Here is a 27,818-nt window from a genome sequence, read left to right on the forward strand (position 1 = left end):
TTACACGCTGCTTAGGATGCTCAAGTACGGGTTTTTCTCTTCCTCAGCAATCAGGAACTCTTGGGTTTCCTTATCAAAGTCAGTAATTCGAAGTCTAGAAAGATAAAAAAAAAAAAGCTTTAATTAATTCACTCTTCTTTTAAGATTTAATTTTTAAAAATTATTTATGTATGTGTATGTGCCTGTGTGAATCTCTGGGAACCACATGTGTGCAGGTGTCCGTGGGAGTCAGAAGTCACTGGGCCTGCAGGAAGTAGGTTATAGCAGTTGTGATTGGCCATGTTGGATGATGCTGGGAACTGAAGTTGAGTCCTCTGCAAGAGCAGCAAACACTCTTCACTGGGGAGCCATTGCTCTAGACATCCCTTTTTGCTTTCCGACATCTCAGTTTCCCTCCATAATTTTTTCCAAGGCCAAGTTCAGGTGACCCTGCTGTTGCCTCTAAATGGGGTGACATAGCCATGCTATGATATGGTGTGCTGAAACATCCAGACTCTTCCATAAAAACTGATCTGGGCACTAGAGAGCTGGCTCAGTGGTTAAGAGCAGTGGCTGCTCTCACAGAATCAATTCCCCACATTGCAGCTCACAACCATCTATAACTCCAGTTCCAGGGGATTTGATACCAACTTCTGCCCCCCCCAAAGCCAGAATATACATGCAGGTAAAATACCCATACTTACAATTTTTAAAAAATGAAATAAAAAAATTAACTAATTTGTTGGTCTGTTCATGCATATCTATGCATATGTGCATGCATGCATGCCTGTCAGGTGTCTTCAGCTGTTTCCTGCCTTATCTTTGTGAGACAGGGTCTCTCACTGAACCTTCCATTCACGGACTGGCTGACCAGTAAGCTTCAGGGAGCCTCTGATCTTCGCCTTTCTCCCTGGCCCTAAGGTTACAGACATATGAGACCACAATCAAGCTTATTAGGTGGATGGTGAAGATCTGAACTCAGGTCCTCACACTTCTGCTGCCAGCACGTTACTTGACTGATTTCTTTGCAGCTTCTGCTCTGACCGACTCTGTGCTAGGAACTCTACACCCCAACTGAGGTTTGTTTCAATTTGGTTTCAACATTCAGAATGGTGGCACCCCCAGGGCTTCCTACAAGTACCAACTCCTTCTAAGCCTTAGAGATTTGTGCAGGACACTTGGGAAAGACTTGAAGATTCCTTTTCAAGCTCCAACCAGTAATTGTTCTCATGCATTTCTATACACTCCCCTAACCCATATATCCTGGCTCCTGTCTGTTTTCATTCTATGTTAATTACTTTACTAGTATTGTGATAAAACACCATGACCAAGGCAACTTACAGAAGGAAAGGTCTATTTGCCTAAAACTCCTACTGTTCCATTGAGATAAAAGTCTGTCACCATGGTGGCAGGGAAGAGTGGCTACAGGAGCAGGAAGCTGAGCGCTCACATCTTGAATTACAAGCATGAAGCAGAGAATGCTCACTGGGTATGAGGTTGTCCCAGCAACATACTTTCTCAAGCAAAGTAAAACCTCCACAACCTACCGAAATAACAAAATCAAGTGCAGACCAAATATTCAAACACTGGAGCCAATAGAAGACATTTTCATTCAAACCATTGTGTTATGTGTACTTTTATATTTTAAGTAGGTTTGTCCTGTAGGAATGAACCATGTACTAGGGCATATATTAACTGTAGTATATGTCTTTCTGAGACTTTCCAAAGTGGAGTAAGAGGGACATTATAGGAATTTACTTGGTTTCATAATATGTATCAAACTATCTGACCCCTGTATAGTTTTGAATATCTCACGTCAAAGAATAACTCTTACTTTGCAGATCAAATCAGAGGAATGGATTCCTTGCTCCAGGGTACAGGTAAACATGGCTGAATTGTAATCAGATGCAGAGTGGCTCAGTAAATGGCAGATAGCTTACCTTTCTGCTCTGTTATGCATCCATGCCCACCGGGTCCCCTCTCAACCTCAAGCCAACACCAAGTAAGAAAGAAACCTTGCAGGCACTCAACAATTCGCAAGAGTAAATCTTAAGGAAGTGAGCCTGTGTCATCCTTCCAGGAGACAGAGTTACAGACATTTTAACCCAACATCTCGTAGGCGTGTCCAACCTGTCACCCATGAGCTGCACATAGATGAGGGTAGCTATGAAAAGGTCTCGCACAAAAGTGTAAGTTTATTCAAAATGATTTTTTTGCTAAACAAACTGAAGAGTTTTTGAGTGTGGACTCTGTATGTGCCACGTTGCAATGTCAAAAGGTTGGACCCCTCTATAAGGTTTCACTTTCCTAGACATGAGTAGCTTAAATAACTACCTAAAATGACCCTGATCTTGAGGGCCAGGGGAGATGGCTCTCCCAGTGAAGTGTTTGCTACATGAGGACCTGAGGCTGCATCCCAACACCCACATAACAAGCTGGAAAGAGTGGCACGTGACTGTGATCCAAGAACCAGTGAAGCAGAGCCGACAGGTTCCTAGCACTTGATGGCTAACCAGCCTTACAGAATTTGTTACTCCCAGGTTCCACTCAAGAGATCCCATCTCAAAAATAACTCAGGTAGATGGCATCTGATGATGGATGACCACGAGAGGCTATTCTCAGGTCTCCACACTTGTGTACACAATCTATACACACATGTGCACCTAAACTCACATACTTTCACAAAAGTCACCTCAATCTCATACAGGTTTGAAGACCATAGGGGGAATAATAAACCAAAGAGATAAATGCTGAATGTTATAAAAAATAATATTATATAGAGTATCTCATATTTATAAAATACTTTATGCTTATATAAAGTACTCTGAATCACATCTGTATGTGACAAATGAACAGTATAAACCTTTTGTCTATAAGCAGACCACACTAGCTCACTTAGTCTATCTTAAATGTTCTCAGAGCACTCACATGAGGATCCAGGTAGGCAAAAATCAAATCACCTAACATAAAGATGATAATATATTAAAATGTTGAAATGTTAAAAATGTTACCTCATATAACTAATGACTACTGTATTGGAGAAAACAGTGAATGACTGGGCATGCCTTCATGTTGTAGATCCAAACAGTCTTAAGTCAGGACTGTCTGCATAAACAAAGTTATATTTACAAGCATATTTATGTATTATCCTTCTAATAGTGACAAGTATCACCAGTACTTGGGCACTGACCAGTCAGAGGGCAAGGAAGGGCTTTATACTTAATCTAATACTCCTGTAACAGCATCCCCAAGAGACAGAACATTGCTTGAATTTTAAAAATACTTTATGGTGTCCCTTCCCCAAACACCAATTACCTGTCCATAGTCCCTCAGTGGGAGGTGAGTTTTCATGACAAGATTTGCTTACTGGTGTAGCACTGGCAGGATTATTATTGGTGTGACCACCTTATCACTGAGTCACTTGCATTTTGTGTGTGTGTGTATATAAGTAGGCAGAAGCCAGAGGCCAACCTTAGGTATCATCCTTGATTTCTGAGATGGAGGTCTTCTCATTTGGCCTGGAATTCACCAGTTTGAGTAGACTGGCTGGCCAATGTGTATTAAAGAATCTCCTTGTTTTTATTTCTCCACTACTGAGATGATAAAATACAAACCCTATACCTGACTTTTTCCATGTAGTTTCTGGGGATCAAACTCTGGTCCCTTATACTTGTGTGACAAGCACTCATGTCCCCAGCTCTTATTTCTAACTTGAATTATCATATGATTAGCAGCACATCTCAGTTTATCCCCTCTTATCCCTAAGGACTCTTCCCACCAAAGAGAACATAGGCCAGCTCACCCAAGGACATGCAGGGTACACTGTTGCTGTTTCAGAGCCTCAAACAGCACAACCAACCCACTGTGGTCCAAGGCGTTCTCCAGCAGGCTGATCCCCCACAGGGTGTTACAGTGGGTAAACGTAGAAGCAAGGTCCTCACAGCAGGCACCAGTTAGTGCACAGGCTTCCAATCTGCAACAAAAAGAATAGTTCTGTCAGGGTGAGAACGCATGTGGGTGGGTGGTGACTTAGTCATTTAGACTATGCTCACTCCACAGCCTCTGAGGACAGATTCTTAAAAGCCCAGTGTTGATGATTCCAAAATTCCCCTTGACTGCCAGATGTGACCACAGTTGCTCACTCTCAGTACCCATGTTTGTGGTGAACTAATAGTTCCACTACTGGTCTGCCGTCCCTGCCCTTGAAGTTGGGATGAGACGGGGGACAAGGGTTGCTGAGCTCTGAGCCTACAGCTCAAGCACCTTGATACTTTTTTATTTGAACCCTTGAGATTCATTCTGCTATGGAATAAACTATGTCGTCAAACTTCCTGTGTTGAAGTCCCGATCTCCAGTATCCCATGAGTATGGATTTTCAGACAGTCTTTAGAGAGGGAACTAAAGTAAGATGAGGACAATAGGGTCGAATCTAATCTTGTATAACTGTGAAGACTCAGAGAGAAAACAACCATTTTCAAGTCAATGAAAAAACGCCTGGAACATAGTCCTTGTTTGGTGCTCTAAAGGATCTGTGTTTATGCATAATCTCACTTATAGCCTTTGCAACCATGTTTATCCATAAACCCCTACTGTATGACCCAGTCAATCTATTTTTGTCACAGCAGCCAAAGCAGCTGCCATATCACCCCACTCAAATAAGTCAATGAGATGTGGTCTAGTCACTGCTGTCATCTCCAGTGGACATCCATTCCTGCATCTATCCAACCATCTATGCATGCATCCAGTATCCACATATGTTCCTATCCAAGTAAGAGCTAACTATCTATGCAGGCTTCCATCAATGAAGAGAAGCATAGATCTATACTTGCAACCATCAATCACTCAACCACCAATGCATCAATACATCCAAACACCTATGGTCTCACCCAACCAAATGGCATCCATCCATGTAATAGACATCTATTCATTGCATGCAAACATCAATCATCCTCTCACCCATGCATTCATTTCATCAACCTGGCATCTACCCATATATCCATGCATCTATCCATCCATCCATCTATACATCTATCCACACAGCATCCCCTTTCCAGTCTCCATTCCCAACAAATAGGTTGCCCCATATTTCAGTCCCCTAGATGATCAATTCTCTAAGTATGCCCAGTTGAGATAAATCCTTCCTGGCTACACTAGCAATCAGCCAGCAGTAAAGACTCACTGCTTTCAGGCTTGAATTCTGAAGTGAATTATTAACATAGCTACTGCTAACTGCTATGTTACCTAGGTTGCATTTGGAGTTTTTAAAACCCTATTTATATTTATTTTTATGTGCCCTGGTATTTTGCCTGTATGAATGTCTGTATGAGGGTGGTCAGGTCCCCTGAAACTGGAGTCGCAGACAGTTGTGAGGTGCCATGTAGGTGCTGGGAATTGAACTTGGATCCTCTGGAAGAGTAGCCAGTGATTTTAACTGTTGAGCCATCACTCCAGCCCCCCCCCCCATGGAGTTTTTCTTTAAAGATCTATTTATTATGTATACAGCATTCTGCCTACATGTGTGTCTGCAGGGCAGAAGAGGGCACCAGATCGCATTACAGGTGCTTGCGAGCCACCATGTGGTCACTGGGAATTGAACTCAGGACCTATGGAAGAGCAGATGGTGCATTTAACCTCTGAGCCATCTCTTCAGCCCCCTTATGAAGTTTCAATTTATTTTTCTGCACATTAATCACCTACTTTTGCCACCCTCAAAGACACAGGTATGACCATGGTGACACCCACCCAATATTCTCTAAGTGGCAGTTGGGATGTTTTATAGCATCACACAGGAGCTTCACACCAGCATCTTCTATCTTATTGTTTGAAATCTGTAGGCTCCTCAGGTTCTGGTTGTTACTCAAGACTTCAGCCAGGTCCTGGCATCCACTGGTGGTGATAAGACAATATCTCACACTGCAAGAGAAAAATCACAATACAGTGGTTATTCCCTTATCAGAAAAAGGAGGCCTTTCACAAGGCCCAATGAAGTATGGAACTGAAGACATCACTCAGAGATTCAGAACACATCATGTTCTCGGGTTGAAAAGATGGCTCAGTGGTTAAGAGCACTGACTGCTCTTCCAGAGATCCTGAGTTCAATTCCCAGCAACCACATGTTGGCTCACAACCATCTGTAATGGTATCTGGTGACCTCTTCTGGTGTGTCTGAAGACATCAACAGTATACTCACATACATGAAATAAATAAATCTTAAAAAAAAAAAAAAGAAAAGAAAACATCATTATCTCAGTGGTGCATCAAAACAACAATGGATCAGGCACACTAGGATATTAACAATGGTGTAGAAGATGAACTGCAATACATTGCAATGAAAGTTAAAACATGGGGCTGAAGAGGTGGCTCAGAGGTTAAGAGCACACCTCTCTCATAGAGCACATGGGTTTGTGTGCCAGAACCCACGTCAGGCAGCTCACACCCACCTGTGACTCCAGTTCCAGGGGATCCAATTCCCTCTTACAGCCTCCTCAGGCACTCGCACAAACACTCAGAAACAAACACACAAACACACACACACAGAAGCACACACACATTAGATGAAGCAAAACAATCTTTTTAAAGGTTAAAAAAGTATTATGTTAAATAATGCCTTGGAGCGTGATTGACTATAGGTAACTCATGAAAATGGAGTGGAGCACTATGGGTAACTGAAACCATGGATAACACAGGGGTGGGGTAGCTACTCTACAGTTTTAAAGGTTTACACTTTACATCAAAGGAAGAAAGATGGCATGGTGTCACAGACTTAGCTATCTACACGGATGGTGGCTGACTGGGAATGCTTGTTGGAACCAGCTCTTTTCCTGAGCTCTCTTGGATCTGTTTGCATCAAATGAACACCAGCGGATGGGCTTGTTTCTGTGGAGCCCATTCTGTTTCTGATTTCTCAAATTCTGGTGTGAATCTGACACTACTTTTAAAAAATGTGTGCCTACCATGTGAAGGTAATTGCCTACAAAGGCCAGATGGGGTGATTAGGTTTCCCAGAGCTGAAGTTACAGAAGTGCCTTAGTTAGGGTTTCATTGCTGTAAAGAGACAGCATAACCTAGGCAAACACTTAATTGGGGCTGGCTTACAGTTTCAGAGGTTCAGTCCATTATCATCATGGCAGGAAGCATGGCGGCATGCAAGAAGATGGTACCAGAAGAGCCGAGAGTTCTACATCTTGACATTAAAGAGAGCTAACCACTCTACCTACATAAACTTAAAACTTTGTAAGGAATCCTTTTAATTTTAGTAGCCTGTCATCTTTACATCCTTACATGAAAATAGTTACTAAAGAGTGCTGTCTGCTGTACGAGGAAACCACAAGAGCTGTGCCTAGCAACCCTGAAGAACAGGCTGTGTAAACCTATGGGAAACCATGCTTTTGCTTTGTGTTTAGTTTCTGCTATAAGGAAATGGGGGTTGGGACTATTGATCCAGGATTCATAGAATTTATGTAAATTTAAGAAATTTTGAAGATTATCAACAGTGATCAAAGCATTGATGATGCAGCTTTAGTAAATAAAAGACTGGGTTTAGGCTCTCTGGCCAGAAAGGAGAAGAAGAAAAAATGATGAGAATCCTCAGGGACCAGACAGAGTACCTGAACTAACAGCTTGCATCCAATACTGACTCTGAGTCATTAGTGATTCAGTGCTGATCCCATTCCTGCCTTTCTCAGGACCCTCCTCAGCTAAGGCTGGAACTCAGCGGGGCTTTTGAAATTACCATATACTTTTTACTCTTGGTTTTTTTTTGTTTTTTTTTTTTTGAGGTAGGGTCTCATTCTCACCAAGTTTGGAAAAAAAGAAGCCCATAAGACACGGAGTCCACTTTGTGTTGACCATCTACTTTGAGTGTGGGGTGTGCCCTAGAGTATTGGTGATATACTCAATGTTATTCCATTGGATAAAACATATTTTTCCTCTCCCAAGAGATTTTTAAACACAAATTCAGTAATTTTTGAGACCTCAAGTGATTTATACTTTTAAACTACCTTTTCTTCTTTAATTTTAGTGCTGGAGAATCATGGATACTTTTGAAGTTTTCAAATATATATCCTATATGACACCTTAGTGGGCTTTAGAAAGCCACTTTTAGAAAGAGGAAAAAGCACATTATACATGTTTTCATTTTTCCTTATCCCCTCTCTAAAGAAGACAAAAATGTGATACTGAGATTTCACAACAGATTAGTTAACAATGTTCTACCAAGTCCCACACATCTGGATTTCTCACCAAAAGCCATTTGATCATGGAACACTAATCCACTTGGCATGATCAAAACAACTACCTCATTAAATCACTCAAATATCTCTTGATTTTATAATTTGAAACCAAGAGTTCTGTCGTTTCTCTTCCCATTACTGTTACACAGCTGTTTACTTTTCCATAGTAGAATTCTCATGCATAATAACTGATTCACTCACACATTTCTGGGTTCCCTCTTCCTCATCTTACTCTTTCTTTGGACATGAAATGTCTCCTACAAGTTCATGTGTTTAGAGTGGTTGCACCAGCTTGCAACCCCACCAGGCTTGGAGTGGAGGAGTGTTCCTCTTTCTCCACATCCACGCCAACACCTGTTTTCTCCTGAGTATTTGATCTTGGCCATTCTGACTGGTGTGAGGTGAAATCTCAGGGTTGTTTTGATTTGCATTTCCCTGATGACTAAGGATGTTGAACATTTCTTTAGGTGCTTCTTAGCCATTCGATATTCCTCAGGTGAAAATTCTTTGTTTAGCTCTGTACCCCATTTTTAAGGGGGATATTTGGCTCTCTGGAGTCTACCTTCTTGAGTTCTTTGTATATCTTGGATATAAGCCCTCTGTCAGATGTAGTGTTTGTAAAGATCTTTTCCCAATCTGTTGGTTGCCATTTTGTCCTTTTGACAATGTCCTTTGCCTTACAGAAACTTTGTAGTTTTATGAGGTCCCATTTGTCAATTCTTGCTCTTAGAGCATACGCTATTGGTGTTCTGTTGAGGAAATTTTCCCCTGTGCCCATGTCCTCAAGGGTCTTCCCCAGTTTCTTTTCTATTAGTTTCAGTGTGTCTGGTTTTATGTGGAGGTCCTTGATCCACTTGGACTTAAGTCAGTCTGGGGGTTCGTCACAAAACTGGGAATGATACTTCTAGAGGATCCCACTATACCACTCTTGGGCATATACTCAGAGGATTCCCCAGCATGTAATAAGTACACATGCTCTACTATGTTCATAGCAGCCCTATTTATAATAGTCAGAAGCTGTAAAGAACCCAGATGTCCCTCAATGGAGGAATGGATACAGGAAAATGTGGTATATATACACAATGGAGTACTATTCAGCCATTAGAAACAATGGATTCATGAAATTCTTAGACAAATGGACGGAACTGGAAAACGTCATCCTAAGTGAGGTAACCCAGTCTCAAAAGAACACTCATGGTATGCACTCACTCATAAATGGATATCAGCCTAAAAGCTTGGAATACCCAAGACACAATGCACTTATCAAATGATGCCCAAGAAGGAAGGAGTGGCCCCCGGTCCTGGAAAAGCTCAGTGTAGTAGTATAGGGGAGTACCAGGACAGAGAAGTGGGAAGGGGTGGATTGGGGAACAGGGGGAGGGAAGAGGGCTTATGGGACATTCTGGGAGGGAGATCCAGGAAAGGGAAACTCACTTGAAATGTAAATAAAGAATATATCGAATTTAAAAAAAGCTCATGTGTTTAAACACTTAGTTGTGGGACCTCTGCAACATTGGGCCACTGGGTGTGGGCTTCAGCATCATATCCTAGACCCTGATTTTGGCTCCACAGTCTGCTTCCTGATCCACAATAATGAGAAGAATTTTTATACACACTGATGCCACTATGAGGCCACTCCATCATGCTTTTTTCCCCAACAGGAAAGATTAGACCATTCCATACCATGACCACCAATGATCCTGCCTCTGTCAGATATTTTATCACAGTCATGGTGATGAGAAATTCACTAATACACCCTTCTATCTAGGATCTGGGCCCCAGTTTTCCATCACTTGATATCCATTCATCTTCTAGCACCAACCCAAAATTCTTAATCATTCCTTCAGCTCTAGTCATAATTCCTCTCTTTTTCACAGTCCCTTGTGTCCATATTCTGAGCGGCTTCCCACCACATACCAAAACCATAACAAGAGGCCAAAGTACTATCTCTCTGTCCTAAGGAAAAGGCTTCAGGAGCCTGAAGTGAGTGACTCTACCCTCCATACTCTCAGGCATACACAGCAAAGATTCCTAAACAGGGCCTCCAAGGCCAAACTCAAAGAAACCTACCTTAGTGAGGTCAGGACACTGTCTGGGAGGGTGAGAGCTCTACAGAGAACCTTCAGTCCTTCATCTTTCAGGTCATTGGAGCTGATGTCTAGGTGGTTCAGGGTTTTGTTCCGCCTAAGAATTTCTGAAAGGTAGTCCCAACACTGCTCACTGAGAGAGCAGTTGGCCAACCTGTCACCGGGAAAGAAAGGCATATGGGGGGGGGGGGAGGAGAAATATAACATTTCCACAACTTTATAAGTAGCAGTGACAAAGTATTCAAGCAAGATGAGGAACGTCTGGCTTACGGAACATATTTCCCTTCATCTGACTTCACATCAGATCTAGCATTGAAACTGAGTAAATGCATTGACAATGCTAATATTTTGAAGACCTTACCTGAATTTAACCCGAATCCTTTATATTAGCAATGCCTCAATGATACTTACAGTGAAATGATTATTATAATATAGGCAACCATATCAATGTTGTCTTGTCTAATAGACAGTATGAAAATATATTTTAAAAACAATGCCTATGTGGTTTAGTTTCACTTCTGTTGTGATGAAAATATACTTATAAAAATCAATTTTTGAGAGAGAGGCTCTAATTTTGTTCACTACTACAGACTGCACTCTTTCCTTGTGTGAAGCCAAGGGGGCAGAAACTTCAAACAGCTGGCCACATCACATCTAGAGTCAAAGGCACAGAGAATTTATACATGCACGGCTCCATTTTCCATTCTTCAATAATCCAGGAACGAAACCCAGGGTAATGGTGCTGCCCACTGTGGGCTGGGTCTTCACAGACTAATTAGCATAATCAAGACACTCCCTTACAGACATGCTCATCCCACCTAGACACTCCTTTATGGACACTCACTTCTCAGGTGAGTATCATTGTGCCAGGATGACGGCTAACACTATCCATCATAATATGAAATACACAGGAATACATGACATGAGAAACCACCGTCATTGCCCTATCCAGAACACCACACCTCTCTCCCAAGTTCCAAAGGCCTTATTTTCCTCCTTGTTAGCCTACTCACGCATTCCATCCACAATTACAAGAGAGGCTCATTCGGTATGAGATGAAGTCAAGGGGTTCCTGGGCATTATACTCTGTGCCTGTCCCATTCTGCATGTCCAAACCAAGTTACTGACACAAGTCTATGTGTCTGTTGCAGGCAATTTAATCTAGTCAAATGGCTTTTGAAATTTAGGACATGAATTCCTTGATATCTATGGGTAGTAAGGGTGGCTGTGGATGTGGGGTCATGGTCATCACCGATGTAAAAACCCTGCAGGTACTCAAGAGCTGTGTGTACAGTTGTTCAGCATGTATCCAACCTGTCGCTACTCTCCCACATACTAGTTCCAACCTCCCCCTGTCTTATTATAATATATAATACAATTTAAACACCAACTAACTGTTGACTGGGGAAATAACAACAAAAAAATAATCTACAAATGTTAAGCTCAGAACCAATTGAAACATTTAAATGATTACGATCGTGTCTATATGTATATGATGCTTGCAGGAACATACCACGGTATGCAAGGCCAGAGAACAGCTGTGTGGAGTTTGCTCTCTCCTCTCACCTTTCCATGGGCTGTTTTAAAGTCTGACCTTGACCTTGAAATCCTCCTGTCTCAGCCTGCTGCAGGGTTAGAACTCAGATGTGCCCGAGTATGTGTTTTAAAGATTTTATTTCTAATTATGTATATGTGTATTGTGCTCTATGTGGTCTGTCCATGTTAGAGAAGATGACTGTGAAGACCAGAAGAGGATGCCTGATTTCTCAGATCTAGAGCTGCAAGTGGATGTTGAGTTGCCTAACACAGCTGCTAGGAAACAAATGGGTCCTCGGGAAGAGCAATGTGTGTGTTCCTAACCACCAAGCCATCTCTCCAGCCCACTGTGCTTGTCCATGTTTCTTAGGTTTGCACTCTGAAACTTCCGCTGTAGCACTGCATCAATGGGAAGATATTATAACTACTTAATTTGTCTGTGTGGTGTCTGAGAGAATGCCATGGTATCTAAACAGGATTCCTATAGATGGCCTTCCTCCAGTCAGCAGGTCAACATAGAAACTATGACAATTCAAGGAAAGAAGGAATGCAGAACTGCCCAAGCACCTTTTGGCTGCATCCTCAGCCCAAGGAATGAGAGACTGGGTAACTGTCATAGCCCCTATGGATGCAAACAATCCTGTCACATCGCCCCAATCAAGAGACACAGCCAGCTTTCCTCCACACAGGTGCCCTTTCCCACAGGAAACATTCTGTCCTTTGCTGTTTTGGAGTAAATAGTCCAGTCTGCTGAGATTAGGCTCTAGTCTTTCACTCTAGCTCCTATCTCTCTATGTTAGGAAACCTTGGAAATCTAACAGTGTGTATGCTGCGTGTGTGCTCCCGTGTGCGGAAGCTGAGGCTGATGCTGCTGTCTTCATCCCTTGCTCTCTGCCTTGTTCTGAGCCTGGGATTCCCCAATATGGCCAATCCCTGAGCTCTGGGACCCATCTATCTTCATTCCTCAGCTCTGGGGTTGCTGACATCATTTCCTGCTGATATCAGCACAGAAAGCACTCCTACCCTCTGAGTAAACAGAGTCCATGTTCAAATGATTTCCACAGTCTGTACAGTGTACCCCACCTCCCAAGGCCACTTACACTAAGTGCTTCAGAATGCAGTCTGGGTGGCACAAAGCCTTGTACAGAGGGGATATCCCTTTGTCCAAGTTGTTAGATGACAAATTAAGATGCTTCAACATCTTGCTGCTGATCAGGACGGAGGCAAATACCTTGCAGTCATCAGGTGAAAGGTTACAGGCTGCTAACCTGCAGGAAAAAGATAATGTCATACTGTTATGTTTTCATGACATTTTCCCTTGCTATCCCTGGGAAGGTTTGGGACTTCTCAGAATTTGACATTGTTCTTTATTTTATAAAAAGATTTACTTTTAATGAGTATAAGTGTTTGTCTACATGTATATATGTACATCACATGTGTGCCTGGTGCCTATAGAGGCAAGAAGGGAGTGTTATATCACCTAGAACTAGAGTTACAGGTGGTCATAAGCCATTCAGTTTGAGTTCTGGGACAGGACTTAAACCTGGGTCCTCTGCATGAGCAACAAGTGCTCTTAAACCTCCAAGTTATCTTTTAAGCCCAGTTTTTTTAAAAAATTACATTTGTTTATTTATGTGTTGTAGTTGTTGTTGTTGGTGGTGGTGGTGGTCGTGATGGTGGTAGTGGTTGTGGTGGTGGTGGTGGTATGTGATGCCCTTGAGTTACCAGATATAATGTATGCTGTACTGGGAAACTGTGACGTGCTGTTTAATCTTGCTGAAATTGGACTCTGAGAGAATAAGAAGGGATTTCCTGTCCCAGACTGCAGCATGCTTACAGCAAATGTCTTGTAAGACTCTGTATCCAGGGAAGGGCCAGCCCCTGTGGGTCTGCAATAGGGAGAGGGGAGAGCAGTCACACAGCCCAAGAGTAAAAGTATTCCTGAGAATGGCTAGAAGGCAAGCCAGTGCCAACCAAAGTAACTATCGTTTATCCCAACAATGCCCTACAGCTGTTATTGTGAGGGAAAGAGAAGGAAGGAAGGAACTCACAGGTGGAGAGAATGCTCTACTCTGCCTGGAACTCTCCATGGAGAACTCCAGCAGGGCTGTGTGGAGGCCTTCCTGGTCATTCCTGCTGGGTGAGCTGAGCACCTGTCGCGCTCATGTTACCTGAAGACATTATCTACCTGCTGTAACTTGTTCTTTTACTTGGTGGCACAAAACAGACACCCTCCTCTTCCCTACAGGCCAGGAGATAAAGACTTCCCTCTCAGTGAGATGTCCCTAGTCAGTTTTGGCTGGATGTATGCAGTCTCCTATATGATGTCATATTTGATTTTCTCCCTCTGACTTCTTCAGTGAGGTGTCCCCAGTCAGTTTCTTCTGGACGTATGCACTCTCCTATATGATCTTTAGTTTTCTCTCTCATTGAGCTATCCTAGTCTCCTCTGTTGATGTGTCAGATCTGATAATAATTTACTAGCGATCTGTGGCTTCTTTCTGCTACTTGCCACTTAATTGTTTTTAGGTTTTCTTGCTATATAACTAAATCATTCAAAACCCAAAGCATGGCTATCATAGAACCATCCAGAATACCAGTATCCATGGCAGAAAGAGGATAAAAGTATACGTAACAGGAACTGTAGTCCTCCATGTTCATCCCCACCTTCCTTTTGTCTCTAGCCACAAACCGGGCACCATTATCCTCACCTCTAAGTCCTAACGATCTTGGAACTTTCACTGTGAAGTTAACATATATATGTTTATAAATGACCTCCTTTTGAATCAAATTCATGCCATCAACAATTTCTGAGATCCATCTAGATATGATCAATAGCTATGGGATTTTCACCTAGATTACTGTCAGTGAGAATTTCAACTTTTCAGGCATGGACACCTGCCATGAATGGTTCAGGGGGCCAATAGAGTCATGGAACTATGGGACATAAACTTAGCAGTAAGAGTTCTGAGTTCTACAAATTGGGAAAAGATCTTCACCAATCCTACATCAGATAGAGGGCCAATATCCAATATATATAAAGAACTCAAGAAGTTAGACTCCAGAAAACCGAACAACCCTATTAAAAAATGGGGTACAGAGTTAAACAAAGAATTCTCACCTGAAGAACTTCGGATGGCGGAGAAGCATCTTAAAAAATGCTCAACTTCATTAGTCATTAGGGAAATGCAAATCAAAACAACCCTAAGATTTCATCTTACACCAGTCAGAATGGCTAAGATTAAAAATTCAGGAGACAGCAGGTGTTGGAGAGGGTGTGGAGAAAGAGGAACACTCCTCCACTGCTGGTGGGATTGCAAATTGGTACAACCACTCTGGAAATCAGTCTGGCGGTTCCTCCAAAAACTGGGCACCTCACTTCCAGAAGATCCTGCTATACCACTCCTGGGCATATATCCAGAGGATTCCCCACCATGTAATAAGGATACATGCTCTACTATGTTCATAGCAGCCCTATTTATAATTGCCAGATGCTGGAAAGAACCCAGGTATCCCTCAACAGAAGAGTGGATACAAAAAAATGTGGTATATCTACACAATGGAGTACTATTCAGCCATTAGAAACAATGAATTCATGAAATTCTTAGGCAAATGGATGGAGCTAGAGAACATCATACTAAGTGAGGTAACCCAGACTCAAAAGGTGAATCATGGTATGCACTCACTAATAAGTGGTTATTAACCTAGAAAACTGGAATACCCAAAACATAATCCACACATCAAATGAGATACAAGAAGAAAGCAGGAGTGGTCCCTGGTTCTGGAAAGACTCAGTGAAACAGTATTCGGCAAAACCAGAACGGGGAAGTGGGAAGGGGTGGGAGGGAGGACAGGGGAAGAGAAGGGGGCTTATGGGACTTTCGGGGAGTCGGGGGGCTAGAAAAGGGGAAGTCATTTGAAATGTAAATAAATTATATTGAATAAAAAAAATTAAAAAAAAAAGAGTTCTGAGTTCTAGGGTGTGTGAGAAGCCATGAAATCTGAACAGAAGCAATGGTTCCCAAAGTGGATATACCCATGTAGAAATTAACTTTCACATTCCATAATCAGATCAATATTTTAAACATTAGACCTACACATTTTTAAATTTCATATATGAGTGTTTTTGCCTGTACGTGTCCGTGTACCAGGTGCCTGCAGATGTCAGAAGGTATCTATTATAAGATCCTGTGGAATTAGAGTTACAGATGGTAGTGAACCACCATATGGGTACCAAGGATTGAACTCTGATCCTCTGGAAGAGCAACAATAGCTCATAACAACCCGGTGTTTTAAATTATTACAAATTCCATTCATTTATTTATTTTCATGTGTGTGCATGCCTGAGGACATGTGCTACAACATGCAAGGAGGCATATGGAGAATGTCAGACAAAGAGAACAACTTGTAAAAGTTGGTTCTTTACTTTCTCTAATGTGGGTCCTGGTATAGAACTCAGGTTGTAGGGTTGGTAACAAGTGCCTTAATCCACTGATCCATCTCATTGGCCAGCTTTGATCAATTCTTAAAGTGAGGAAGTCTACACATGAACAATAGAAAAATAGGACACAAGTGCACAAGTTAAAGTCCGGTGATAGTTTTAATGTCAATGTGACACAACCTAAAATCACGTAGAAAGGGAGTCTCAATGAGGGTTTCTCTAGATGGGGAAGACATGTGGGCATGTTTATGGGTGATTTCTTGAAGTTAAATGAGGTGGCAAGACCCATCCACTGTGGGTGGCCCCATTCCTCAGGAAGCAGGATCATGGCCTGTATCAGAGTGGAGAAAGTTAGGGGATCACTAGCATGTGTGCATTAATCCACTCTTGATTGCTCATGAGATGTGACTGTGCTTCCAGGTTCTTGCTACCCTGGCTTCCCACAGCAATGGCCAATAAACTGAAATTCTGAATCCAGTAAACTTTTTTTTTTCTCTATCGTTGCTTAGGTCAGGGTATTTTGTCACAGCAAGTGGATCAAAACTAAGATGCCTCCTTTGAGGGAGTCAGGGAGCTAGGAGAACACACAGACTTACATCAGCTTTTCTATGTTGCACTCTGCCTGGTTCAAGACATCACACAACATTTTCACATCACTGTGGGACAGGAATGTGAGGCTGAGATTCAAGTGCTGCAAACACTGGCTCTGAATCAACTCAAAGAACAGGTGGTTATCACATAGGAAGGTCACATTGTTTACCCTGTAGAACAAAGAGAGGTATCCATCAGTTTCCACTAAGCTCTCGTCTTGGGCAAGATACTATATCTCATAATGACAGCATAACTCTAATTTTGTAGCCCAGAGACACAGCTCACTCAGTGATTTTTCTCTTCCACATGAAATTCTGAGAAAACTTTGGAGGCAAGGTTGGCTGTCACATGAGGAAGCCATGCATACACTTTTATCATTATACAATTCATGGGATAACCCTCAGTGAAGAATGGTCAGCCACACACGTTAGTCATACCAAGCCAGTGAGATTCTACTTTGGACTGTATAAGACTTCATTTATGCAATTAGCTGAGAGATGGTGGGAAGGCTAGTCTGTTACTTCCATGATATGACTATATCAAAGTTGAACTCTAACTTACGCAAGTACTTTAAGGGTGCAGCTGAGGTACTTCAGATGATTATACAAGACCAAAAAGGCTGTTTCATTGAGATTAGTGTCTTTCATTTGGAGTACATGGATGTCCTTACTGCTTATGAGCACAGAGCACATATGATGCCAACAGATGAGTAGCTTTTCCCTGTAACAGAGGACAAAGAAATATATTCCACTGTTAGAAAGTTAGTTCAAGGCACTAGGGAGATGGCTCAATGGTTAAGAGCACTGGTTCTCACAGAAGACACTAGTTCAATTTCTAGCACCAACATGGTGGCTCACAACCATCCTAACTCCAATGTCAGGGATATCTGACACACACTTCCAGCCACCATCGGTACTGTATGCACACGTCATACATGCACACATAGAGGCAATACATTTGTCCACATAAAATAAAAATAAATGAAAGATAAAACCTGCTAGCACTTTTGGTTCTACTCATTTATAAAAAGTTAAGTCAAGCCATTCACAGCACATAAATGTGGCAAACTCAGTCCCCAAACAGATTAAGGGTAGCCAGGTAAGGTGATTTTGTGTTTGCAGATCTTACCAGACATGCGGCAAAGTCTGTGGGATTCTGGTGTTATAGACTGAGAGAAGAGATGCAGTTAATGTCTGTTGGGAAAAGGCCAGAAGATTCTGAGCATCCTACACATTGGGACCAGGCTTGTCTGGGGCTTTCACCTATGTTCCCCATTCCAACAGAGTAAAATAAGGCATCCAACTTTAAGGAATATTATAGAGAGAAGGAGTCTGCACACAAACACAGTGGTGACATAGAGTTGACCAACACAACCCTATACATGTCTGTAGGCAATCTATCCAGAAGGCTCTCCAGAATAGGGCACATCCCTGGGTCATCTCGCACATAAGAGCGCATTCTAATTGGCTGGCATGCTAGCAGAAGAAAATGAGAGAACTGATGCCCTGATTATGGCTGTAGACATGGAATTGCCAGAACAAGCAAGAATGTTACACCAGCAATTTCACCTTTCACCTCAGAATTTACATAACCTCTTGCTTGAATAGCCTATGTCACAATGTAAACATCTTGCAAGGTCCTGTGCACCTTGTGCACCTCTTCCACCACTGGGGCTCCTTGGAAGATCAGGACTTAACCTTAGCAGTCCACTCCCCAATGCTATCTGGGAAATGGATGTCACCCATTACCCAGCCTTTGGTAATCTTAGGTATGTACGTGTTATGGTGGATACTTGCTCAGCCTTCATATATGTGGTGGCCATGGCAGATAAGAAGGCCTCTCACGCTATTAAGGTCATGAAATCAGCGATGCTGGTAATGGGAGCACCCTGGGAAGTCAAGACTGACATGGCCCTGCCTACTCATCTCAGCAGGTCAGAGCCTTCCTATCCTCATGGAGGAGCAGTCCCCCCTTTGTGATGCCCTATAATCCTCAAGGCCAAACAATCATAGAAAGCAAATTGCTCCTTGAAGGAAACACTTGCTAGGGTCACCTCCCCAGAATCCAAAAGAGATCCACACCTAGCCTTGGCGGAAATCCTGTTCTATGTGAACTTTCTCTTCTTTGATGAGAAAGGGATGAGCCCTGCTTAGAAACATTGGGCATTTTGCTGAGGGACACTCCCCTCCCATTGGTTAGATGGAGGGAGCTAATAACCTCTCAGTGACAACCGCCCACTCCGCTTCTGACAAGGGGGCGATGTTTGTGTTTTCCCGCTGGATGCAGCTGCATCAATATGAGTACCCCCAAGAAATGTTTGTCCAACCTACCCTGTTCTTTTCTCTTCCAATGTGAATTTGGGTTTGCCCTTCATGAGCTTAGTCACTACTACACGATGATTAGAAGGTACTTGGCCCATGGAGGAAATTCTCAGCTTTACCGCCAATGTCTCCTCTGTTGGTCCTTGTATCCAACTGTACAATATACCCACAGGAACATTCATGGTAATCTGTCTATGGCTCCATGTTAGGCATGGACTTCATGTTCCCCTTACTGATTGCAAATCCCCTAAGGATTCCCCAAGCATATCACATCCACCCCTGCCTCACTGTCCAAGGATCCCTCAAATGCCCACTTTTGTGGGACTTCCTATCCCTTGGGAGCACTGCCAGCCTGCACTAGGCATAAAATTCGCCAGGGACTACCCAATATTGTCATCTAACCTCACACTTGGCATGTGGAGTTTTACCTCACATGATGCTTCCAATATTACTCCCTATGTTAACAGGGATCCCATTAGATTCCGATATGACTCCATTACGAGCTATTGGAATTTGTGTGGCCCCTCTAATTGTCTTGATTTATGCCCCCTTACTCTCCTAAAGGATGGCTGTCTCTTTCATGGGACAACATTAAGAGGCTGTTTGACCCCTTGTGGATAGCCACTAATGCTATGATGGGAGGTAAGGTTATACTAATAACTATTTTGTTTAAGTGGCTCACACAGCATATCTCCAGACAGCATTCCATAAGTAAGTTGACCCTCTGGGTGCTGATGGCTCCTGAAAATCCTGATTGCAGCCCCCCTCAGGAAGAGATCAAAGCATGGATGGCAGAGATCTGTGAGACCACCATGTAGGCTGTTCCTCATCTCCCCCATTCTGTGACATGCCTCCAAAGTGATATCTCTCTTAGGTCAAAGATGGGTAAGATTCTGGAAGGCAGGCCAACCTAAGACAGGCACAGTCCAGTTTACCAGGAATCCTCCGAGGTGGGGTCAACATGTGGAGGAAATAGCACCCCGACTCCCACTAGGCTGTCAAAAAAATCTAAAAACAAAAGGGTGGATATGTAGCAGGAACATCGGGGCCACCTCTATGTAAATGCTGGGGGCCATGCAGCTGCAAAAGCATCTCCTGCAGGAGGACCTAATTGAGGACTGCCTAAAAGACTGTTGGTGCAAATAATGATAGCCAACCAGGAACTGCTGTTTAGAATAAATACTTTCTTGGGACCAATGGGGTTGCAGTTGGAGGGTATTAAAGAAGCTTGCGGCAGTGTTCAGATGAACTTGCCTCAGCATTTTTCACCTACTCCTGGAATCTGTGTTGGTGACTCTGTGCCAACGTGCCCAAAACCCCCAAGAGCAGGTAGGGACAGACAGAGAGCTTTCCAGGGTACAGACAACAAACAGAAGTTGGCAGTGTTGAACCTGAGAAATCTGCCTTACAGTTAACCTTGGTAGTATTAGAATGAGAACTGAGGCAGGGTTCCAGAGTCCCTTAGTCAAATCCTAGAGCAAGGATCTCCTGGCTCTAGCTTCGGATGCCACTACTTACTTGGTATGTATCTAGGATAATACATATGGCTTCTCTGCCCACTTTCCTCACGTCTAACAGGATAATCAAATTTGCCTTGTAACATTTCTTACTGTGTGTACATGCCATATCATGTGTGTGCAGATCAAAGGACAACTTCCAGGAATCAGTTTTCTTACTCTGTGGTCTAAGGAATTGAACTAAGGTCATCAGAGGGCATCTGCTGCGCCATCTTGGCAGCTTACCTTACACGTTTGTGCGTATGAAATGAGTCAAGTTAGTACATGTTTTGTGCGTATATGTTTGTGAAGAACAACGATGTTGGCGGCCACTCAGATGCCCCAGGACTCCCAGGGACTAAACCATCAACAAAGGGATACACATGGTTCCAGTCAAAAATGTGGCAGAGGAAGGCCTTGTCGGGCATCAGTGGGAGGAGAGGTCCTTGGTCAGGTGAAGGCTCAATAGAGGCCCCAACAAAAGGAAATTGAAGGGGGGAGGGTAGGTGGGAGTGGGTCAGGTAAAGGGGCATATACTTGGAGTCAGGGGGGTGGGAGTTTTCGGGGAGAAGGAAAACCAGGAAAAGTTCTACCATTTGAAATGTAATGAAGATTATATTCAAATAAAAAATAAAATAAAAAATAAAAATGTTTAATTGAACACTTTCCCTCTCTCTTCTGACCTTGTGGGACACTCTCAACTCTCAAGGTAACAACTTTTTCATTTTATACGTACATTTATGTACATGCACACACACACACACACACACACACACACACACCTGCTGAGCTTGTTTTTGTTGTGTGTATGTATGCAGTCTGTAGTCCCACCACTCGCGCTATTAGTTAGTATGGGTGAGTTTTGAATCTGTCTATATAAATCACCAACACACAGGGACAGATTCTGAAAAGGGGACAGAAAGGAAAGACAGTGAATGGACTCACGTGTAGCTGTGATCTTGTTCTTCACTCAGGACATTTTGGGTGGAAAAGGACAGTTTCTTCAGTGTAGAACAGCGTTTTAAGCAGTAGGCAGCAACAGCAACATCAGAATGATCCTTAGCCACAAAGTGAATCTGTTCCATGCAGTTCATTGCTTGTACTAAGAAGGCTTCATCGTCCATCTCAAACAGACAGGAAAACAACTTCAAGCCATCTATCTGTCCTTGAAGCTCTTCATTGCCTCTTATGGTTTCCAGGCACTGATACAACTGATGCTTTATTTCCTGGGACAACTGGTGGCCAAAAAACGCCTCTAGCTTTTTTTGTTCTGATTCATGTAAAAGGCCAAAGATGAAACAGCCCAAAAAAATCCACTGGACTTTGACTTTCCTTAGAAATGTGAACATGAGGGTCTCTATACTTTTAACGTCCTGGCTAGGGTGGTCCACGGGGCTCTTTATCAGATAAAAGATGGCTGCACAGACCTCCTGGACAGATGGGTGGAAAAAAGTGTAAGAGTTTTCAGATTCCTTCCTCTTTTCAAGGATCCTTATGTCTAGCAGTGTGGGGATGTCAGAGTCCATGATCCCATTTCTCCTGAGAGCCTCCTCACCAAACACGAATGTGTCGGTCCACATGCCCTCGGCGGCCAGAGAACACAAGCCCTGCAGCTGGTCTTGGCCTTTCTTACTTGGAGAATGGGCACACTGAGGAATGAACACATTGAAGATGTGAGTGGTGTACAGGGAGGTGGCACGTCGGCAGATGGAGGCTGGGTCTCTTCCCTTCTCTATCTCTCTTTTTAGACAAGTAGCCACCATCCAGCAGAGCACAGGGACCTGACAAACAGTGAACAGCTGCTCGTTTCCTCTCACCAGACTGAAGATTTCCTGGGCTCTGTTCTTATCTTGAAACAAGCTACGGAAATACATTTTAATATTGCTCTCCTTGAATCCTGTTATTATTTTCACATTTGTGCACTCAATCCTGTCCTCCATTTTCTCAAAGGTCTCTGGGGTAGCAGAGATGAGGAAAGAGCATTCGGGGAGCATCTTCCTCCTGAGCAAACTGCTCAGCAGGACACTCACTGGCTGCTTCTCGGTGCAGTTATCACACAGCTCCGATTCCCGTTCGGACATGTCACATTCCATCGCTTCCAAGCTGTCGAAGATCAATAAGACTTTCTCGGGTTGGGACAGGATCTCCTCTATGGGAGCTGAGGCAGTAGGCCACTCTGTGGAGATCAATTGTGCCAGGCTTGCTCTCTTCAACTTCTTCACCTCTTGACAGCAGAAGTAGAAGATGTAGGAGAATTTGTTCTGAAACACCGCGCCTTCTGACCAGGCAAGCATTAACTTTGTCAACATCAGTGACTTGCCAACTCCTGCCACTCCTTGCAGGAACACCATGTGTGGCTTCTTCCCAGTTGCCTTTGGTATAAGAAGGTTCTCAAAACGCTCACAGTCATCCTGGGTAAATTTCTGCTTAAAGAAATCTTGAAGTTTGACGTTAAACTTTCTGACATAACCACGGGTGAGCTTCTCCTTCAGATGAGCTTGATATAACTTTGAGTGTCCTGAGTCAGTGAGCACAAGGGAAAAAATCCACAACATATCAAAGATTCATTCACCCACACACAGTCTGACCTAGATATTTTGAGCAATCCCCCATGGGTGCTGGGAATTGAACTCAGATGTTGGACAGTAAAACCATGCCAGGAAGTTTGGTAGAGTGGGTTGAGACCCAGAGACATGGTGGACACACACCTGAGACTTAGGTGACTCCCTGCCCCCTGGCAGACTCCTGATTTGGAACACAGGCCATACTCCTTACATAAAAGAAACATGTCCTATGGTCATATAGACCAAAAACAGAGCTCTCCATGCTAATGAGATACCTGGAGGCCCAGAGGGGTTAGGCAATAAGCTTCCCTTCCCAGACAGTCCTCCCTGCAAAAGGTGTTTAATGTCAGGTCCACCCTGAGAAGTGGGTGTGGCACGTCGTGTATTCATTTCCCACCGTGAACAACCAATAAACGGTTCAGAACCATGGACGTCTCTTTCATCAAGATCTGCACTGGGGAGCCATGAACAAGGCCTTTGACTACAGAGCCAGAGCTTAATTATCCCTTAGAAGGTCTCTCTGTGCTCCCAGCCACAACTGCCACCAAGCCTGCCTCTGCCAAGCTAAGGGCAATCACACGGCTAGGATAAGCCTGAGGATATCCCCCACCCCGCCCTGGGATAGATGCTGTCCCCCGCCCTCTGGCCTGACTTCATTCTCTGCTCTTCTGAGCCTTCCAATGGCACCTGGATGTCCAAGAGTATCCAAGAGATGTCCCTGGAGACCCCCAAACCGGCTCTGGCTTTCCCAACCCCTGTAACAGTATCTCTGTGCATCCCTACAGCCTGGCACTACCCCAGACAGACAGACACTCAAGCAAGAGTAGGCTATGCTCCTACTCACTGAGTCATTTCTTCAGCCCCCTTATGATGTATAGTTTTAGAAGTTTGTAAGCTGTAAGCCCAGAACAGCGCTAGTGAATATGAGAAGATTTTCAATGGCCCCAGAGCACAGTTGCATTTCTCTGTGTGTGTCAGGAATGTTCTTGTCTGAGAATAGGTTGACCCCTAACTCTGCAACAGGAAGAGAATTCATAATAGCCAGACACTGGAAACAACCTAGCTGTCCTACAACTGAAGAACGCATAAAGAAAATTTAGTACACCTACATAATGGAATACTATTCAGCTATTAAAAAAATAAGATGTCATGAATGGATGGACTTGAGAATATCATCCTGAGTGAGATAACCCAGTTCAAAAAAAAAATCATGGTGTGTAATCACTTAAAAGTGGATATCAGCCATAAAATATAGGTACCATGTTACACTTCACAGAACAAATGAAGCTAAACAAGAAGGAAGGCCCAAGTGAGGAAGCTTGAATTTCACTGAGAAGGGAGAATAAAATCATGAGAGGCAGATGGAGGGAGAGAACTGGAGGGAAGGGAAATGGGGAGGGAAATGGGGGATTCAGGACCAGGTGTGGGGAAGGACAGGAGAGATGGCCAGAGGGCCATGAAAATGAATGGAAATCTGCAACTAATGGGGGTGAGGAGGTGGGGAGCCACTCCAGGACAAGACATGGCTGGGACAAGAATCAATAACGGTGATCTTAGCTGTGACTCACTACATTGGGGACATGGGACCTGGATAGAGGCTACATCCTATATTCACACAGGAACTTCAGTGGAGCAATAGAGACACCAACAGAGACACCAATCCACCCACAAAACTTTGAACCCCAAATTTATCCTGTCTACAAGTGTGATGGTTTGTACATGTTTGGCCCAGGGAGTGGCACAATTAGAAGTGTAGCCTTGTCGGAGTAGGTGTGTTACTGTGAGTGTGGGCCTTAATACCCTTGTCCTACCTGTCTGATAGACAGTCTTCTGGAAGCTGACTTCAGAATAAGAGTTGGACCTCTCAGCTCCTCCAGCCCCACGTCTGCCTGGTCCCTGCCATATTCCTGCCTTGATGATAATGGACTGACCTCTGAACCCGTAAGCCAGCCCCAATTAAATGTCATCCTTTTAAGAGTTGTCTTGATCATGGTTTCTGATTGCAGCAGTAAAACCCAAACTAAATCAACAGGTAATGCAGGCATGGGGGAGGAAGCAGAGACTGAGGAAATGGCCAACCAATAAGTAGCCAAACTTGAGACCCTTCCCATAGGGAAGCACCAATCCATAACACTATTGATGATACTCTGTTTGCAGACAGAAGATGTCTTCTGAGAGGCTTCACCCAGAAGCTAACTCAGACAGATACAGACATCCTCATCTGAACAGTGGATAGAGCTTAGGGACTCTATAGAAGAATAGGAAGAAGGATTGTGGGTCCTGAAGGGGATGGCAACTCCACAGGAAGACCAAAAGAGTCAACTAACCTGGACCCTTGGGGCTCTCAGAGTCTGACCCACCAACAAGTGAGCATACACACAATTGACCCAGGCCTCCCTGCACATATGTAGTAGATGTGCAACTTGGTCTTCATGTGGGTCCTGAACAACTGGAGTGGGAGCTATCCCAAAAGCTGTTGCCTGTTCATGAATATGTTATTCTAGCTCGGCTGCCTTGTTTGGCTGCAATGGGAGAGGAAACACCTACCTAGCATTGCAGAGACTTGAAGTGCCAGGGTGGGGAGGATACCCAGGGAGTCCCCCACCCAGAGGAGAAGAAAAAAGGGGAGAGGTGGAAGGACTGTGGGAGGAGGCTAATGGGAGGGGGCAGTGAGCAGGATATAAAGTGAATAAATAAAAATAATAACCATGGGGTTCAATTCCCAGCAACCACATGGTGGCTCACAACCACCTGGAATGGGATCTGCTGCCCTCTTCTGGTGTGTCTGAAGACAGCTACAGTGTAGTCACATACATAAAATAAACAAAATCTTTTAAAAAAGCACCGAGAAGACCTCGGTTCAATTCCAAGCATCCACATTCTGTAGGTCCAGTAGCAGAAGGTCTGCTGTCCACTTCTAGCTTCCAAGGACACTGTCCATACATGGGGCTCATACATATATGCAATCACTCTCACATATACATAATATACTTTCTAACTGTTCTTATGCATTTTGATCTTGAATTAAAGATTTAAATATGTGCACTTAGAATCCCAGAAGAAGGTGGGCTATAAAGAAGAGCACAGAGACCATCTTTAAACAAACAAAGACTGAAGAGTAAAGAACTTTATATAGTTGCAGATCTAAGACAGCTAGTGAATCCCAAGAAGGCTGGGCTTAGAAAAACACCTACACCTGGGCTTATCATGGAACCTCAAGGACAAAGCAATTAATGGAACCTTAAAGCATCCATAATGTCTTATACTAAGATAAAGATATGTTTGACTTTACAAAGATTACAGTGTTCATGAAACATAAGTTTTTGCTTGTCAAAATCAAAACAGCCACAGTCACAACAAAGACTGAGAAACCCTGTTTCACACTGTATTATGGAGCTGTTTCAAATACATATGTGATATGTATGTGGGAGGCTGAGTTGTGGGGGTACAGGTGACATTGGTGTCTTCTTCAAATGCTCTCTGCTTTTGAAAGGATTTCTTTGTTTTTAATCTGGGTGCATAGGTGCTTTTGTCTGCATGCATGCATGTGCACCAGATCGGTGCAGTGCCTCAGAGGATAGAAGAAGGCATTGGATACCCTGAAACTGGAGTTACAGATTGTTGTGAAGCACCAGGTAGGTTCTGGAAACAGAACCACGGTCCTCTGTAAGAGCAGATGTTCTTAACCACTGAGTCATCTCTCCAGGTTCTCCATTCATTTTTCGAGAGATTTTTTTTTAAGCTGGCTTAGCCAAACTGACTGACTACTTGCTACCATGCCTCTTTTTTATGTGGTTGCTGAGATCCAAAGTCAGACTGTCATGTTTACATAATAAGCAGACAAAACCATCTTCCTAGACCCTGTAAATATGACTTATTGCAGGTGTCTTCTGTTGATGCTGCCCTAGATCCTCAGAGCTACCATTTCACTCTAGAGTTAGGCCTCCAGTTTAGATTCAGGGGAACATTATTAATGTCCTGGGTAGAAGTTTAGCCATATATATTAGGGCATGCTACCCTCATACATTTGATAAACAGACTAGATCTAATGTGTTTACATGAAGCTGCCTCCTTCCTCAAGCAGAAAACTATCCCATGACACCCAAGGGCCCTAGGGTAGAAGAATCCCTAGGGCCCATGAGATTCTTCACCCAATCCCATGAAGAAAAGTTATCAAGACTGTGACATGATCCTCACTCATCCTAAAGCAGCTTTGACCAACTCACCAGCAATCTCTCTTCCTGCCTTCTCAATGAGATCCTTCCTATTCATCTTCTGGAAGATTCTGAGGGTCATATCCCAGGCTTGCTTCTCCTCATAATGTTTCAACAGTAAGTTGGCAAGGTCTTCCCGAGACGCCTTCTTCACTTCGGTCCAAGAAATCTGTTTCAGCCCCAGATGCAAAATCTCCTGTTTGAGGAATTCCTTAAACTTCATGAATTCTTTCTTGTTTAGCTCTTCCAAGTACCACATAAGACCAAAATCAGAAAAAAAAGATGCCATCATGGATTAAGGAAGATAGATGCTTCTTCAGAGAGATGAATACCAGGAGCAAGAAACAGATGGGATCTG

At 43.4% G+C, this 27,818-nt stretch overlaps 1 protein-coding gene across 3 annotated transcripts; it reads right to left on the reverse strand.

The window, feature by feature from the left end:
* Nlrp4 (NLR family pyrin domain containing 4) lies at positions 1-27,749 on the reverse strand. Of its 3 annotated transcripts, XM_052180335.1 has the most exons (9): positions 27,473-27,749; positions 21,628-23,200; positions 17,427-17,585; positions 16,871-17,035; positions 12,934-13,101; positions 10,281-10,451; positions 5,722-5,892; positions 3,782-3,952; positions 1-94 (listed from the first exon to the last, which is right to left on the reverse strand). In XM_052180335.1, the coding sequence occupies exons 1-9, from the start codon at positions 27,747-27,749 to the stop codon at positions 1-3; spliced, it is 2,949 nt and encodes a 982-aa protein (XP_052036295.1). The 3 variants fall into 3 exon arrangements, with proteins under 3 accessions (XP_052036295.1, XP_052036302.1, XP_052036310.1); XM_052180342.1 differs by lacking the exons at positions 5,722-5,892; positions 12,934-13,101 and having other exon boundaries at positions 17,427-17,592; positions 21,641-23,200; XM_052180350.1 differs by lacking the exons at positions 1-94; positions 3,782-3,952; positions 5,722-5,892; positions 10,281-10,451; positions 12,934-13,101 and having other exon boundaries at positions 16,867-17,035; positions 21,628-23,214; positions 27,448-27,749.
* Positions 27,750-27,818: the final 69 nt, after the last annotated feature.

Source organism: Apodemus sylvaticus, chromosome 1, assembly GCF_947179515.1.
Source record: "Apodemus sylvaticus chromosome 1, mApoSyl1.1, whole genome shotgun sequence".
NCBI classification, from domain to species: domain Eukaryota; kingdom Metazoa; phylum Chordata; class Mammalia; order Rodentia; family Muridae; genus Apodemus; species Apodemus sylvaticus.

What these genes read in the sequence shown, in the direction of transcription:
- Nlrp4 (XM_052180335.1), bottom strand. Translation starts at nt 27,749, where the DNA reads ATGGCATCTTTTTTTTCTGATTTTGGTCTTATGTGGTACTTGGAAGAG. An exon ending in AGTGTCCTGACCTCACTAAG is followed by an intron (nt 5,893 to 10,280) that starts GTAGGTTTCTTT and finishes TTTCTCTTGCAG; the next exon opens with TGTGAGATATTGTCTTATCA. An exon ending in TGTACCCTGCATGTCCTTGG is followed by an intron (nt 95 to 3,781) that starts GTGAGCTGGCCT and finishes TTATCTTTCTAG; the next exon opens with ACTTCGAATTACTGACTTTG.